Consider the following 17,169-nt stretch of genomic DNA (forward strand, 5'->3'; position numbering starts at 1 on the left):
AGGGCGCAGTGCGGTACCAGCAGGGCGCAGCCCGGCGGGTCAAGGGTCGGGCGCGGGGTCCGCGGCCATCCTCGCTTCATAGCTGCCGGGGGCCTGGATGTGACAGCGCCTTCAGTGGACACGGGTTGGGGGACTTGGTACTCGGGAGCCCCGCTTCCCTGGTGGTGTAAGTACGCAGGAGGGGCCGGCCCTGTGGAAGCTTGTGGCAGGTGTAGCATTCTCTGAAGTCCCCATTTTAACTCTGTACTCAGCACCTGCCAGCCTTCAGACGTCCGTCTGTAGTTGCGTCCTTCGGTCCCTGCCACCGTGGCCCAGGTGTGACCAGACCGGGGTTCGGCTGTGGGGCCGGTGTGCCCCTGACACCCTCCCTCCCGCCCGAACGCCCACCGCCCCAACCAGTGGGGCTGCTTTCGGCTTTGACTCTCCGCAAGAAATTTTCTCGTTTTGCAACTCCACTTTGTTTCAGATAAAAACTTAATCATTCTTCCTAGCTCTTGAGAGAGGGCTTTTCAAAACTTACTTATTTGTTCTACCAGTCGCTGCTGGCTTGGGGCTAACATGTTTACCTTAATAAGTAAATTATTTTAAACTGCTGGGTGACATAGTTCCCTGAGCGTTTGCCTTCCCAAGCTTCCGGGTCTTCCGCAGCCATTTCTTCACCATGGCTCTTGAGCCATTGTGGACACCAGACACAACGCTGACTCGTGCACCAGAGAAGGGGAGGCTTTTTGGCTTGAGGGCTCAGTCCCTGCTGACTTGGAGGCGGAAGGGTGTGGTGAAGGACAGCTGCTTAGTTCATGGCCTGAGGGAAGCAGAGCAGGGGTTAGAGCTCAAGGACAGGCCCCCAACACTGTGTCACCACAGCCACCCAGACACTGGGACTGAGCGCACCGCCCTCCGGAAGTTCCCCAGCCCCACATCCCACCCTTATTCCGGCTGTGGGGCATTGACAGCTGCAGCTCTTGCCTTAACGCAGTAGTTTATTTAAGGTGGCCATCAGAATGGTTCTATTTTTCTTCAACTCTTCTGTGAGTTTCTGTTGCAGAAAAACAATCAGCAGTGCTGTTAGTTGTGCTTGGGTCTGTTTGTTTTCTTAATGCCTTTCCCTTTTATATTCTTACAACCCTTTCCCTTTTATATTCTTATTTTGAGACAAAGTCTTAAATTACTCAGACTGGGCTTGAAATTGCAGTCCTGCCTCAGCCTCCAGAGTAGGTGGGGTTACAGGTGTCCTATGCCCGGCTTGTCCCTGCCTTTTAGTTCTCTGAAACAGTTGCAGTAAGTGGTTAGGTCTCATTCATAAGTGATCATAGGGTGACCTCCCAGGTTGCCCAAGAAATGAGCTATGGGGATGGAATGCAGCGGCCACCCCAGCCCAGCACCACTTCCTGTGGAGTGGAGGTAGCTGACAGGAGAGAGAAGCATGCAGTGGATGGTGACACAGAATAGGGTTTTGAGTTTAGGTTTCTGTGGGAAGCAAGGAACGGTGGTTCTCTGTGGTAGTGATAGGCCTGTCATCCTGGAGGCACCACAGGAAGAGGAACTCTTTGCACAGCGCCCAGCTCCTGGAGTTCTGGGGGTGGCAGGAAAGGAGACCGTTGTCCTTTTATGCCTGTTTTATGTGTCACTTTGTCACCCGGGATCCCATGCCTGTAATTCATGCTGGTGGCTTATATTTGAGAACCTAACCTGCCATGGTCAAGGTGGTGTGGGCAGCATGAGGGTGCCACGTGCCACAGTGGGGCAGTGAAGTGACCCTGTCCCACTGGCCAGGCCGCACAAAATGTTCCAGAAGCCTCTCTGTGTTGCCATGCTGTCATGTGAGTGCCCTTGGACCACTGGGTGGAGAGGGGCGGTGAGCACTCAGTAGACATTCAGTGTGCTCCAGTCCAGGAGACTGAGGAGGTCAGTCACTTCCTCATTCTGTCGCTAAATAAACTTTCCTTTTCAAACACATTTGTTACGGCCTGCATGGGACCTCATGTGTATTGTGTTTATATTTCTCTGTCTGACTTTTGTTCATGTCTGTTGTCCATTTATTTATCAACATCATATTTTTCATCACTGCTTTGTACAAATTTTTTGTTTTTTGCTTTTTTGCTTTTTTCCCAGTACTGAAGACTGAATTCAGAGGCACTGGACCACTGAGCTATATCCACAGTCTGTTTACTTTTTTATTTCAAGACAGGGCCCCCCTAAATTCTCCAAGGTGGCCTGAAACTTGCAATCCTCCTGCCTCAGATCCCACGTAGCTGGGATTACAGCTGTGCATCAGTGCACCCTGCATGCCTGAGTTCTTCATGAAGCTTCCTAACTGCGCTCCAGAGCTTTTTCCTAGCAGAACTTCATAATGCAGAATCTTTTGTACAATTAAGTTTCTGCTCTAGGAAATTTGTGCTTAGTTGGACTTGAGTCCTTTTAAAATAGTTAACAGTGCGTGAGACCCCTGCTGCAGCCCTACCACCCCAAGGGGGAAAGTTAACATGCCAAAAGAGTGCATAAAATGCAAGTTTTGACTTAACAGTTGTCAGAAAATACCTTATGGAGATAATTTGGAACTTTACAGCTGATTTTAATATTCAGTATGATTATTTTATGAACTAGCTCACTGCTTCATCATTAAATGGTCTTTGCAACTTAATATTATCAGAGCACTTAGATTGTAAGCCAGCATTGACCCCACTGGGCAGCCAGGCGGTGCTGGGTTTTGCTCTGTCACATGCTGTGGTCCAGTAACAGCTCTGTATGACTGTCCTTTAGTCCATTGCACCAAAAAAACCATGTTCAGACATCCATGTGCAGGGAGATACCTGGAGAATACTATGCTGTGGAGCACATGGCACTCTCTGTCCCTAAGATCCGTTGTAATAACCCGGTAAACATATTTCCCTGAGTTCTGGGATCTTCCACAAATTCACTGAACTCAGAGACAGGTGCAGCTCACAGCCTATTGGTTTTGTTTTTTGTTTGTTTGTTTTGTACCAGGGATTAAACTCAGGACCTTGCGCTTGGGAAGCAGATAGTAGAACCAGTGAGCTAAATCTCTGGCCCCACAGCCTATTGGTGAGAAGCTCACATCTGTACTCCCAGCTCTCTGGGAGGCTGCCTGGTGGATCTCAAGTGTGAGCCCGGCTTGAGACCCTGTGTCAAGGAAAAAGAGAATCACAAGCTGCACACTGGGCTGCAGCTGGTGCCTGTGGTGGGGTCCTCCTGTGGACTGAACGGTCACCCTGATCGCAGGATGTAGATGGAGTCAGAACTGATTTTCGGCAGAGGCCCAGCTGGTTGTGTGGGGGCAGGGCTTGTATTATGAGTGTACAGTAGGAGAAACTGAGTCTGAGGAGGAGTTGGTTTCCCTTCTGTGGTGTCAGTGTGAGTGGATTAAGAAACACATGGTGAGCCGGGCATGGTGGCGCATGCCTGTAATCCCAGCACTCAGGAGGCTGAGGCAGGAGGATCACTGTGAGTTTGAGACCAGCCTGGGCTACATAGTGAGTTCCAGGTCAGTCTCAACTACATAGTGGGACATGTCCCAAAAAACTAAAAAATAAAAGAAAGAAAGAAGGAACACATGGTGGACTGTGTCTGCATGATTGACACATGGGCTGCAAAGGAGGGAACACCCACCGAGACATGGGTGGGCCCAACAGGTTTGCAGCTGAATGGAATAAAAAGGAGAAGAAGAAAGTCTGCCCTTTGCTACTTTGAAGGAACTCCAGCTTCATCATCACCTTTGGAGTCTTCTGCAGTTCCTTCAGGCTTCTAGCACAGACCCAGACTGGTACAGACTCACTAATCTGTGCAGTGTCAGCCCTCAGGCCCTCCACTGCAGCCCCCAGCTCTCCAGCTTGCAGACGGCCATTGTGCACTCTTTCACCCAGACTCCAAAACCCAGTAAAGACCAGGCTCAGGAGGTACCTGGGCATGGGTCTGTAATCCCAGCACTCGGGAGGCTGAGTTTAATATTTATGAGGGCTGGCAGCTAAGAGTTTGCCTGAGGTCTCAGATTTTGGACTTTTCAGCCATCTTGGACTTTGGCAACTTGTCGAGGTGGACTAAATATGCATTTCACATAAAGGGGCGCACATGAGTCTTTGGGGGACCAGAGGCAGAATGTTATGGTTTATACCTCATGCAATTATAGAAAGGCTTGTGGAAGGTGGTTGAATTCCAGCAGAATTACAGCTGGCTTGCTGGTGGGAGGCGGGGCCTGGTGCCTGGGGGCGGGGCCTGGTCGGTTGCAGCTCCCTTCCCTGCTCCCCAGTCCTGAAGAGCTTTCTTTTGCACAGGTCCTTCCACCATGTCTTCTTGCCTTGGAGCATGCCAGCTATAGACTAAAAACATGAGCAAAATAAACCTCTCCTTTGGTTTGGTGTTGTGTCTCAGCAGTGAGGAAAGTGGCTAAGATATATTCTGCGTTACCAGATATGTGTAAAAAGTTTCTACTCAGGTGTGGTGCACACCTGTGATCCCTGCACTTGGGAGACTAAGGCAGGATGATTGCAAATTTAAGACTTTCTTCTTTTCAGGTTTTTTTTTGTTTGTTTGTTTTTTTTAATGGTACCGGGGATAGAACTCGGGCCCTTGCACTTGTGAATCAGGAGCCAGAACCAGTTTTTTTGTTGTTTTTAAAGGCTATTTTAGATCCTTTACGTTTCCATATGAAGTTTAGTATCTGCTTGTAATTCTGTTTAGCAAACAGCTTGGATTCTGTTGTCCTTGGGTGGGATCTGGCTCCATTAAAAAAGTGAGGTCAGGAGTGTGCTCACTCTCTCCTGGCCTTCCAGGCCTTAACTTCTTTCATCAGACGGTATTGCTGCAAACTTCCTGCTTTCACAGCTGCTGTCAGCAGTATGTAGAATCTTTTTCCCACTGTTTCTTGCTATTTATCAATGAGAATTGTCTTTTGCAGATTTAATTGGCTTCTGCACACTCACTAGTGAACTCTCCAACTAGATACACTCACTTTGGCAGGGGCCCCAGGGAATAAACTCAGGACCTTGCGCTTGCAAGGCAGGAATGGTGCCACTGAGCTAAATTCCCTTTTTGTAGATTCTTGTTGACTCTCCACATAGAAAATTAGGAAGTTCAGGTATACTTTCACTCGTTCCTTGTCTGTCTTCCTGCTTCTATTTGTGTCATGCGTTATTCCCCTTGGGCACAGTGGTTGCATCAGCATGTCCTGCGGCTTATCTTTTCTTTGAGTGTTTGACATTTGCACTGAACATCAATGTTTCTCGAGCGAGGAGAGTGCAGACCCTTGCCCAGCCTTAGAGCCCTGCCGTGAGGATTGCCGGGCTCCCTGTGCCCTTATCTGGCTCCCTTGGGTGGGGGGACATAGGAATGGTCAGCCTGGAAGCTCCTCAGGTGACTGCCAGAGGCAGCTGGGTAAGTTATGGCTGGTAGGGACCAAAAGGACCTCACGCTGGATCACAGCCTCAGCCCAGTGTGGCCTTGCTCATGCCCTCTTGCCCTCCATACCACATCCTTGTCTTCATTGGAATGATGAAGACCAGAGGCGGCAATGCCAGCCATGGACTGTGTCCTGGAGTGGAGGCTCAGAGGGTCCTTGGTCCTCTTTCTGGATGCCCAAAGATGCTCAGAGCAGCCCACGGCCCGCAGCACCCACCTGTTCCCCACTGCATCTGCCCACTGTGTGCTGTTCTGTGAGGAAGGACTCTGGCTTTGCTCTGTGCATGCTCAGGTGACCATGCACGGGTGACTCTTTGGTCTGCAAAGCTGGCGGGGGGGAACCTCATGTTTGGCCACCTTCCTCGTTTCTCCCTGGGGCAGGCCTGGCATCCTAAGGACGTGGTCTGGCATGGTATGAACAGCACCAGGCACCCCATTGGCCGTGACACAGCCTGATGCCCCCTCCAGTATTGGCTGGGCTCCCCAATGCCTTGATGCAACCCTTCCAGTCTCTTGGTTGAAACTGGCTCATTGATTATAGTTTCTCCCCAAACCCTAATCTTTATTTTTATTTTTGTTTATTTAGTTTTTAAGACAGGGGTTTTAATATGTGGTTCATGCTGGCCTTGAACTTACTATATAGCCCAGGCTGGCCTCAAACTCAGAGAAGTTTTCCTGCCTCACCCTCCCAACTGTTGGGATTACGGGCATGCTTATTTATTTTATTTATTTATTACTTATTATTTATTTTAAGGGAGGAAAGGTTTATTTTAACTCAGTTTGTAGCGGTTTCAGTCCATAGTCAGCTGTCTCTAAGCAAGGCAGAGGTGGCATGGCAGAGGAGGAACAGTCCATGGCGTGGCAGGCAGAAGCAGCAAGCAGCAGCTTTTTTTATTTATTTTTTTTTAACTGGGGACCGAAATCTGAACTTTGCACTTGTGAGACAGGTGGTGGAACCACTGAGCTAAATCCCTGGCCCCTATTTTTATTTTTTGATGTATCTGTTTTCATGACTGCTGCTTTTCTCAGGCCCATTTTATTCCATTTCCAATTTGAGTTGAAGGCTTAGCTCATTCATCTTCCTCTGTATTTTCCCTGCCCAGTTCCCTCATCTCCTCCTCTGCCCCCAACCCAGGTGATCACCAATGAGCTGCACCCACCTCTGTCCTGTCAAGGGCCATCCTCATGTAGGCCTGAGCTGCTTGGGAGAAGATTCCAGAACTCGGGGGTGGGTAATTTTATCTAACTGGTCCATGCCCGGCTCCATGTTACAACACGAAGCTCTGGGACAAGCAGTCTCAGCCTGGTGCTCGCTGCCCGGTACCCAGCTGGCCGAGCCACACACCTGCTGGTGCAGCCTGGTGCACGTCATCTTCCCTTCCTAGGTTGAGTACTGCGCGCCATGCTTTCCCCTTGTGTCCACAGTGTGACTTCCACAGCATACACTGCTGTCTGAGCAAGGGCCACCTCCCCCATCACTGTGTCCCCATGCCTGGCCTATGTCAGCTGTGCATACCTCTGCCCTGGATGTTTGTCCTTGCTCTTTGGCTCTTCGCTCTCTAGATTAGTCCCACAGCCATGGGTGGAATCCCGAGTTCTGCAGTGTCTTTGGGGTGGAAACAGCCTGTTTGCAAAGCGCTTCGGTAAATTGGACTTTGGCTCTTTGCTCCCTGCGAGGTGGGTGTGTGGCTAGGGTGCTGCTCACCCGAGCATCGGCTCAGCCTGCATGGGGCCGGGGTTCAGTCCCGGCATGAGAACGCAGAAATGAGTGTGCCAGTGCTTGTGGCAGGTACATTGTGCCTATTCCGTGTGCGCTGACTTCTTTCTTTCGTTACATCAAGGTGGCAGTGTTTTTCTGGCAGAAGTTCTCAGCCATTGCCTGTGGGAATAGAGCAAGAGAAGGTGAACATGAGCAAGGAGCTGGGTCCAGATGCAGCCGCTTACTGCTGCCCAGCATGCCAGGGCGATGAGAACTGGAGCTGCAGACACCCAATCCGCGGCCGGGCCAAGTCCCGAAGCCTGTCGGCCTCACCTGCCCTGGGCACCACCAAGGAGTTCAGGTGGGCACTGTTCTGTCCCTTATGTCGTGCCAGAAGATGCATCTGCACACATATCCCAGGGTGGGCTAGAATTTGTGGTCCTGCCTCAGGCCCCCGAGTGCTGGGTTTTTGTGGGTTCCACCATACTCCCTGGGGTGCTGTTCTCTCTTCTGCGGTGGCACAGACCCACCCAGCCAGAGCCCTGCTGACTCGGTGGGTGTCACGCTTGGTGAGGAGAGGAGGGTCCATGCACCAAGATGGTGGCAGGTGGGTGGGCAGGCGTGCAGCCCAGCCTGGGGCTCTGGCTATCACATGCAGGCCGTGTGCCTGCCACCTGACTGCCCAGCCGGTCACACCCGCAGCTGCCCAGTGTCACCTGTGCAGTGGCCCTGGGCCTTGGGGAAGCCACCTGACAGTGTGTGGCTCCAGTGGCTCCTGGGGTCACTCTCGTCTCTGATAGCATTAAACGTGATGAGTTCCAGGTAAAAGCTTGCAGTGTTGCCTCCAGAGCAATTTAGACTTGTAGAGTGTGAGGGGAGTTTTGGTGAAAACAGTTTTTAAAAGCATGTGGTCCTAGCACTGAGTTACAGTCTGGAAGAAGTAAGGTGAGGTCCTGTTGCTCAGGATGGTGACTGGACAACAGCTATGTGCTGAACATGTCAAAGAGCCAGAAGGAAGGATCCTGAAAGCTCTTGCCACAGAGAATTGATAAATGTCTGAGGAGATAAACGTTTGACTTGACCTAACTTTGATACAGTGTGCAGCTGCGTCCACGTTACGCAGTACCCTATCAGGATCTGCAACTTTCCTGTTTTTGTGCACCAATTAAAAACAGCGCAGTCCCCTAGGGCAATGCGGTTGACCTTTGAGAGCTTCAGTGGTAACAGCCCGCTCCAGAAAGGGGCCATGGGTTTGCCCACTGCTCTAGGGAAATGCAGATCATTCGTGCAGATCAGCAACTTGTGGGCCTTTCAGAGGCACCACCAAGCAGAGCGTAGAGAGTTACCTTTTCCGAACGCACGGAGGCTCCACAGCATGTCTGGCTGGCGCCTTCCCCCACATCCGTAATTCTGGCTCTTGGCAGAGCTGCTTCTGGCTTTTCCATTTCCATGGGTTTGGAGCTTTGTGTTTTGTGAGGTTTGGCACAACACCCTCCCTTTTCGGAGGACACCGAGCCTGTGAGGTGTCCAAGGGTCAGGGAAGCCTCTGTGGTGGCCAGTGGTCCCAGTGAGAGGTGAGGGACCACCTGAAGGACATGGTCTGAAGGCAATAAACTACCTTCCCATGGCCTCTGAAGCTTCAGTAGGCAGTCCCTAGCCCGCAGTGTCACTCCTCATGATTTTTTAAAGGCTTGTTTGAATAGCTCCAGTGTGTGCTCATCCAGACCTCATGTTTGCGGCCCTGCAGCCAGGACCAGGCCCTGAGACTGGAGAGTCTTCGTGGGCAGTGGGACAGGAGAGTACATGGGGCCCTGTGAGCAAGTGGGCTGGTAGCTCCTCACGTGTGGACAGCTGCGGAGGTGTTGGCCTAGCTGGGGTGGCTCCAATAGTGCTGACCCTGGCTGCAGGCCCATTGCACAACCCTTTGCTTGCTTGTGTAGCTGGCTGAATCACTTTGCAGTTCTTGGGAAAGTCGCACTGTAATCCAGAGTGAACATTTCCCTTGGAATCCAGAAGATTTAGGAGAGGTGTCGAAGGCCACAGACCAAAGACACATGGGCATATTCTGCAGAGTGCAGGCTGCCCAGCTGGCCCCATCTTCCTTTATTTTGAAGTTGGTGTTCTTGCTCAAGGACACCGGTGAGCCCCAGGACTGGGCGGATCTGTGGGGGTCAGGGCTGGTACCGTCCTCGTCCCTGGTACCCTGCTCCCTGGAGTCTGCGTGACCTGTGTTCGTCAGTGCCTGCATGCCCTCACTGACGGCAGCCCCACTGTGCCCCACAGGAGGACACGCTCTCTCCATGGCCCGTGCCCAGTGACCACGTTTGGACCAAAGGCCTGCGTGCTGCAGAACCCCCAGACCATTATGTAAGTGTGCCTGGTGGTTAGGTGGGCGGGCATGTCCCAAGTCCTTTCATCAGGATCCCCTCATGTGCTTTCCCCAGTCCCACTGCACTTGGTGTCTGGCTGGGCTGTGCTGTCTGATTCTCTAGTGCTGGACAGCCTGGGAACAACACATGGGCCTGGGCCTGGCTCTGTGCGGGTGAGACTTAGGGTGCTCTATTCTGGTGGCCAGAGTTGGGGCTGATACAGCCTGTGCTAACACTTGGGTGTCTCCTATTCATCCCCCAAGATAGGGTGTTTGCTGGCCTCTTCCTGACTCTGGGTTTCTATCTTGGTTTGGGGGCACTGGGGACCAAGCCCGGGGCCTTAGCATGCAGGCACTGCCTGCCACACTGACGGCACCCAGGAGAGGAGCCTTGTGAAAGCCAGCACTGGCATCACTGTCTTGCCTCTCTGGCGGGTGCTCTCTGCGGATCCAGGAGGACGAGCATGTTGCTTGTCCCTTGTGTACAGCAGTGTAGCAGTACTTGGGTTTTATGGGGAAAACCACTAAAACAGTCACTAAAACAACCTAATGTCCTTGCTTCTGTATGCAAACTTGGACTTCTGTCCCAACTCCCATTTCACAACTGACAGTGCCCTGACTGCCTCCTACAGAGAGCTCCGTGTGACTGAGCCCCTGCCCCAGGGCAGGTCAGCTAGGCTGACTAGCATTGCTTTGAGCAGAACCTTCCAGCACCCATGGATGCAGGCTCTGTGACTATGCAGGGACTGCTGCCCAGTGAGGGCAGCAGGATTGAGGCCTGGCCCTAGTTCTGCCCCCCACGTGGGCTCCACTGTCCCTGTAGCCTTGTCGTCCATGCTGTCCCTGACCCAGAGCCCCTGCTGCTCCACCACCTCCCAGTGTGACTTGGCAGTCTCCCCTTCACCGTCCCAGCTTCCCATCACCCCAACTCACCTACGTGCCGCTGGAAGGGGCCTCTCCAGCCTCTGCCTTCATTATCCTTGGCTCCTGTAGCCAGACAGCCAGATGTGAGTCTGTGACTCCCTGGTGCGCGGGGTGCTCCCCATGCCGAGGCACAGGAAGGCTTCCAAGACATTCCAAGTGACCTTCCCCACCCCACCGGACCTCTCCCACTCTGGTCTGTGCCAGGGGAGTCAGAGTGCTGGCCAGCCCTGTTCACAGCCCCATCCCTGCCTCCTGTGGAGCTAACCTTTGACTCTCTACTTAGTTGCTACTTAGTCATGAGCCTGTGACACTGCCACCGCCAGCACAGTCAGGTCACATGGCCCATGGGCTCCCTCACAGCCATCCCAGGTGGGTGGGGCCCTGCCCTGAATGCCTGGATGGTCAGCACCCCACTATGCAGGTGACCCAATGAAGTTGAGGAACTGGTTTGTGGTCACATTAGGGAGAGGGAGATCAGCTCCAGCCCAGGCCACGTGTGGCACCATGCTGACAGCCTGCAGGGCCCCTGAGCTGGCAGAGTTCCTTCCTGGGTAGCAGGTGGGCGGGCTGTGTGCCTGGTGGCTGCCCACACTGCCTCTTGGAGGCCACAGCCCAGCAGGGTTCAGGGAGTGCACACCTTTCACCTGACACCCTTTCATCCAGCAGCCTGAGCCCTCCCGGGGCTGGGCCTGCTGGTTCTAGTTCCGGTTCCAGCTCCACAGGCCTGGCGGGGATGGAGGACAAGGTGGCAGGTAGTTGAAGTGGGGCACTCTGCTGCCAAAGTTATCCTGGTATCTGTCTGTCTGTCTTTCTCTTTTTTAAGAAGGCAATTGGGCGAAAGGGTCTTATATACAGTAAGGAAATTGTCTGATTTCCATAATTTCAGGAAGCTGTTGCTTGAGCTTCTGAAAGGTGTTTGACGAGTGTGATGAGCATGTCTTGCTCTTAATCCGCAGGGTGCGGGCGCTGGGCTCTAGTTTAGATGCAGGATGGGCGCGTGCAGGTGGGGCAGGGTGGCATGAGCATCTGTCCTCCCTGCCGCAGCGGGCTGGGATGCTGCGGACCCGGCTGTCTCCTCAGAGGAGATGCATCAGTGAGCAGGTGGGAGGGAGGCAGAGCGGATACCATGGGCAGCCCCTTGGCTCCCAGAAGCACCTGGAGAGGGTGAGTGCTGTGCCCTCTGTGGTGTCGTGTCAGGGGCTGGACAGGGCAGGCACTTGCTGCTGCCCTCAGCCGTTCACACTCGTTTGACTGCCAGTGGGGTGTCCCTCACTCTCCCGGAGAAGCCGCTGCTGGCAGGGAGTGGCAGGAGCAGGCCTCTGGGCTGTGTGTGGGCTGGAAAGGGTCTTCTTTCCGCTGCCAGCACTGCAGTCTCAAAAGTGTGTGGGGCCGGGGCTGTGTGGAGTGAAGCCTGGGCCAGCCTGGTCGTGTCCCTGAGGTCACAACCAACTGGGTGCTGGCCTGGGGACAGACACATAGCCCTTGAGGGTACCCACACACAGTCACTTTTGAATCTGGGGCCACCGAGCAGGCACAGGACCAGTGGCCCTCAAGGGCCACAGAAATACAAAGCGCACACCTGCAAGCTTGCCACTGCCTTTTAAACCAGTGTTCTCTACTGGAAAAGTCAAGGGTCCCCTAAGTTCCCACAGTGGCATTGCAAGGAGGGATTATGTCCTAAGGTCCTAGGCCTGGCAGCTGTCTGCATGGACCTGGGCTATCCTGGGCTTGTCCTCCTGGGGCTCCATACAGTCTGCTCCAGAGGGGCGCAGTGGACAGCGGCGCCAGCAGGGCCCATGGATGGAGTGGGGTGGGGTCCCCCAAACCTGCTGGCATGCCAGGTGAGAGGCTCCCCAGCACCAGGCGGCAGGGGCTGCTCTCATTGAAGATTTCTTCCTTCTCTGAGTCAGAGCCTTTTTCTCCCCTCCCCTCAGGCACATTCAGGACCCTGCGAGCCAGCGGTTGACGTGGAACAAGTCCCCAAAGAGCGTGCTGGTCATCAAGAAGATCCGAGATGCCACCCTGCTTCAGCCCTTCAAGGAGCTCTGCATGTACCTCATGGAGGCGAGTTGGGCACCGGGTGGGGAACTCTGCCAGGTGGGGTCCCCGGGAACTCGGAGGGAATGCCACACACAGGCCGTAAAGACAGAACGCTGTTGGCCCTGCGTCTGGAGACTGCCTGGGTCCGTGGGAGCCCAGGGAAGGGAGCCTGCAGAGCCCACCCCAGTCAATGAGGTCACTTCTGTGCTGGTGGCCCTAGCATGAGCCCTGCGGCCTCAGCACCTCCCAGGTGTCCTCTCTTGGTGCCATTGGAAAGCTGTATCGTTGTCAGCTTTGCACTGTTGGGACAAACCTGGAATCCACACCTGAAAGAAAGAGGGGTTTCCTTTGACTCGCAGCCCTGTCTGCTGCTCCAGGTCAGGAAAAGTGCAGTGGAGGGTGGGCCGGATAGCTCTCGCCCTGCACAGCCAGGAAGCAAGAGTGTGCAGACCAGAAGACACCTTCCAAGCACATGCACCAGCAGCCCCTGGTCTGGCATCTGCTCCCTCCTCTGAATGCATGAGGCAGGGTATGTTTCAGGTCCAGACCACGTTGGATGGGTTTAGGAGTGCAACCTTCAGGCGCAGGCCCACACCTCCCTAGACTGAGCAGGTCTGGCCTGGGGACCCAGTTCTGGAGGGGCCTCTGCTGACATCTGGGTGCTGGCTCCATTCCAGGGTGGCGAGGTGGCCCCTTGCTGGCAGGGCACCACATATGTTTTCTGGCGCTTTCCTCATAAAGCCACCAGGAGCCAACCGTGGGCTGTTATACCCACACCCCCAGAGGCTGCCTCTCAACGCTAGCCTCCTCCTTCCTGGGAGGCGGAAGCCTTGGGGACCCACCGGGGTCACACCAGCCCCAGCCCAGAGGGCACCGGCAACCATGCTCACCGTCTCTCTTGCAGGAGAATGGCATGATTGTGTATGTGGAGAAGAAGGTGCTGGAGGACCCCGCCATTGCGAGTGATGACAACTTCGGACCAGTGAAGAAGAAGTTCTGCACCTTCCGGGAAGGTGAGCCCTCACCACCCCGAGTCGGCATCTGACGGAAGCTCGGGCTCTTCGGTGACACGCTGTTGGCTTCCCATGCAGATTACGATGACATTTCCAACCAAATAGACTTCATCATATGCCTGGGCGGGGATGGGACGCTGCTCTACGCCTCCTCGCTGTTCCAGGTAGGGCCCACCATCCAGGGCAGGGTACTGCCGCTCCTTCTTTGGTTCTCATCTGCTACCCTCTGGGTCCTGGGACCCCTACACCCAGGACCCTCGCCCAGAACATGGCCCCTACATCAGGCCATCTGTCCCCCCACATTGTCCCTGGGTGCACACGGCCCCCCCACAGCCAAGTGCAGACCAGGGCCCGCTCCAGGGTCTGCTGCTGTGGACAGCTTGGGCCTCGACATGTCTGTATGGACCCCAGCTGACCATCCCCGCCCGCAGGGCAGCGTGCCTCCTGTCATGGCCTTCCACCTGGGCTCCCTGGGCTTCCTGACCCCGTTCACCTTCGAGAGCTTCCAGTCGCAGCTGACCCAGGTGATCGAAGGTGCGTTGGGGTTCAGAGCCTGTAGCACCGGCGTGGGCCTGCCCTCCGCTTGCTCTGCTTGGCATCTGTAGCCATTTTGTTAATGATGTGTAGAGCAGCACTTTCTAAACTTCAAGATGGAGGTATTTCTGCCAGTTGTGATGGTGCACACCTGTCATATCAGCACTTGGGAGGCTGAGGCAGGAGGATCACCACGAGTTGCAGGCCAGTCTGGGCTACCGAGTGAGTTCAAGGCCAGGTTGAACTACATAGTGAGACCCTGTCTCAAAACAAAGATGGGTGGATTTCTAAATTTTGACTGCTTGGCATCACCAACAAGAGGATTCGGGCTGGAGCAGCCCTGGTATTCAGCAGAGGTGGCCTGGTTCTTGTGTCACTGGGCTTGGGAGCAGCGTGGGGAGTCCCGGCCCATGTGTCCCGCACCCTGCTGACCCCTTTGGCCTGCAGGCAATGCTGCCGTCGTGCTCCGGAGCCGGCTGAAGGTCAGGGTGGTGAAGGAGCCCCACAGTAAGAAGATGGCCGAGCACAACGGGCTCAGCAAGAACGGGCTGCCGGAACCCCCACTGGAGGGAGGGAAGCAAGCTATGCAGTACCAGGTACATGCGACCCTGGGACCCCCATGCCCGCCCGGCCTCCCTGCCATCTCCCTCTGAGCGCTGTCCCTGCAGGTCCTGAATGAGGTGGTGATCGACCGGGGCCCCTCCTCGTACCTGTCCAATGTGGATGTCTATCTGGACGGACACCTCATTACCACGGTGCAGGGTGATGGTAAGGCTGGTGCCCCTGGGTCCCTGCGTCTGAACAGGCTGAGGGTGACGCCCGCCCTGTCCCTGCCAGGAGTGATCGTATCCACCCCAACGGGCAGCACAGCATACGCAGCTGCAGCCGGCGCCTCCATGATCCACCCCAACGTGCCAGCCATCATGATCACACCCATCTGCCCCCACTCGCTCTCCTTCCGGCCCATCGTAGTCCCTGCAGGGGTGGAGCTGAAGGTCAGAGCTGGCCCCCTTTCCGTGCTGTGAGTCACTGGTCCATGGTGCCTGGACCCGGGCACACATCTAGCCAGCACTTCTCGCAGGTGCTCAGCGGCCAGGTGGGCACCCATGGTGGGTGGGGACACCTGTGGGCCCAGGTGAGCAGAACCTCTGCCAGGCATCCCCACCCCAGGGCCTTCAGGGCTACCCCATTGCCAGGCAGTCTGGCGCGCTTTTCCGAGTATCCTCCCCATCCAGGACCCACACTTGTCTCCACCTGGCCCTCCAGATCATGCTGTCACCAGAAGCCAGGAACACTGCATGGGTGTCCTTGGACGGAAGGAAGCGGCAGGAGATACGCCATGGAGACAGGTGGGCAACAGGCTGGGCGCTGGCTGGGAGCAGTGCTGTGCCAGGTGGCAGAAGTCCCTCAGGTGACAGGGCCCAGGTCCTCAGCTGGCCCCACCTCCTGGTCCTCGTGCCCCTCCCAGCATGGGTGGCCTTCACAGGACCTGGGTGGTGGGCATGGGGTCTGATTGTGATTGGGCAGAACGAGGCACCGGGCGCAGGCTCAGTGGCTCGGCTCCTCCCACAGCATCACCATCACTACCTCCTGCTACCCGCTCCCCTCCATCTGCGTCCGCGACCCTGTGAGCGACTGGTTCGAGAGCCTGGCACAGTGCCTGCACTGGAACGTGCGCAAGAAGCAAGTCCACTTCGAGGATGGGGAGGAGGCGGAGGGCTAGGCTGGGCCCAGGGCTGCGGCGAGGTCGGAGCTCCGCGCTGGCTTCTGTCCTGCCAGGCTGCAGCGGAGCAGGGACATTGTCCACCTTTTGTGACCAGATCAGCTTTTTAACATTTTTAAATCTGACTTTTTTCATTTCTGAAGAAGCAAAGTGAGCACTGGGTGGGAAGCCTACCCATCCCGGAGCAGGGCTTTCCACTGTCAGTTTGTGGAGTTCAGCGGCCTGGACAATGACCAGTCCTTTGATGTCGAAGTAAATGTCTCAGCCAAAAGTCTTCCTTAAGCAGCAGTGCTTTTCCCCTGGACCTGTAACCTCCCCTCAGCTCTGGGGGCCTCTGTGCTTCGCTGTGGACTGGCAGGGCCATCCAGACCCCACATTCCAAGCACCAGGCGGCGGCGCCAGCTCCTGGAAGATGTTTTAAATCCTGTGTGTACTTTTTAGAGGTTCTTTTACACGTTCTGAAGTGCTTATGTACATATTTTCTTGTACACACTCTGTGAAGCTTGAGCAGGAGGGAATGTTCTGTGTCCTGTTTACACTGTGTAGGGGAGGCAGTTGCTGGGGCCCAGTGCAGGACCTGTGGGATAGATCGCATGGGTGCCGTGGGCAGCTGGACTCCCTGGCTTCCTCCCTCAGTTTGCTTGTGAGGTTTTGCCCTTGCCTGATGAGCTGGGGGAGCAGGAAGATGGGGCCGGCCCTCTGCTGCAGGGGGTTGGGGACTGCAGGTCACTGACTCTTGTGTGTCTATTAAGCATGGGTTCTCGCCGGGTGTGAGGCTGAGGCAGGAGGATTGCGAGTTTAAGGCCTGCCCATGGACCTCTGTGAGACCCTGTCTCAAAGTGAGAAATGAAAAGTGCTGGGCATGTGGCTCCATGGTGAGCCTCGCCCAGCACTTGAGAGAGAGCCCTGGGTTCCATCCCGTCTCCCACTGGCACCAGGACCCAAGTGTCAGGCCATCCTACTGGAGGCTTGTGCCCAGGGTCTGTCCTTACCTACGTCTATGAGCAGGGCAGGGCCTGCCACGTGGAGCTGGGTCACCGGTGTAGGGGAAAGTGGGTGGTACCAAGACATCCCGGTCTGCTGCTGCTGGGTTTTTGAAGTAAATTCTTAATGTTTCCTATTGTTAATATCTTGGAAATTTGTTAATTATTGCTGAAAGCCTTATTACTATTTTCAGATCCTTTCAATAAACTTGTAAAAAAAAGAGCTGAACATCTGCTTTCTCCTGGCTTTTCTGAACCGGTCCCAGGAGGCCCTGTCCTCAATGGCTCACAGCCCCAGCCCCTCCCCAAGGGGCTGCTCAGCCCCAGTGTGGGCCAGTGCAGCCTCCACAGGATCCACAAGGTGGGCTGGGCCCCCAATGGCCATGGCATCCTAAGGAAAAGGCCCTGAAACCACCTTAGTCCTGGGGCCAAATGGGCACAGGCCCGGCTTGCCCCACTGGTTCAGGCTGTGG

At 55.0% G+C, this 17,169-nt stretch overlaps 1 protein-coding gene across 5 annotated transcripts in view; it reads left to right on the forward strand.

Annotated features, from left to right (window-relative positions):
• Nadk (NAD kinase) overlaps positions 1-16,925 on the forward strand; it is an 18,152-nt gene extending 1,227 nt beyond the window's left edge. For 2 of the 5 annotated variants that reach the window (XM_033767452.1, XM_010627745.3), the window contains exons 2-12: positions 7,254-7,472; positions 9,395-9,478; positions 12,338-12,467; positions 13,348-13,456; positions 13,535-13,620; positions 13,888-13,990; positions 14,438-14,586; positions 14,659-14,758; positions 14,828-14,985; positions 15,257-15,339; positions 15,563-16,925. In XM_033767452.1, coding sequence (XP_033623343.1) covers positions 7,321-7,472; positions 9,395-9,478; positions 12,338-12,467; positions 13,348-13,456; positions 13,535-13,620; positions 13,888-13,990; positions 14,438-14,586; positions 14,659-14,758; positions 14,828-14,985; positions 15,257-15,339; positions 15,563-15,713 — 1,305 coding nt within the window. In that variant the 5' untranslated portion in view covers positions 7,254-7,320 and the 3' untranslated portion in view covers positions 15,714-16,925. Of the gene's footprint in view, positions 1-6,366; positions 6,641-6,975; positions 7,056-7,253; positions 7,473-9,086; positions 9,251-9,394; positions 9,479-12,337; positions 12,468-13,347; positions 13,457-13,534; positions 13,621-13,887; positions 13,991-14,437; positions 14,587-14,658; positions 14,759-14,827; positions 14,986-15,256; positions 15,340-15,562 lie in introns of those variants that run through there. The other 3 variants (XM_033767451.1, XM_010627744.3, XM_033767453.1) reach the window with 3 other exon arrangements.
• The last annotated feature ends 244 nt before the right edge of the window (positions 16,926-17,169 follow it).

This window comes from Fukomys damarensis, unplaced genomic scaffold, assembly GCF_012274545.1.
Source record: "Fukomys damarensis isolate Sample0158 unplaced genomic scaffold, DMR_v1.0_HiC HiC_scaffold_23, whole genome shotgun sequence".
Taxonomy (NCBI): domain Eukaryota; kingdom Metazoa; phylum Chordata; class Mammalia; order Rodentia; family Bathyergidae; genus Fukomys; species Fukomys damarensis.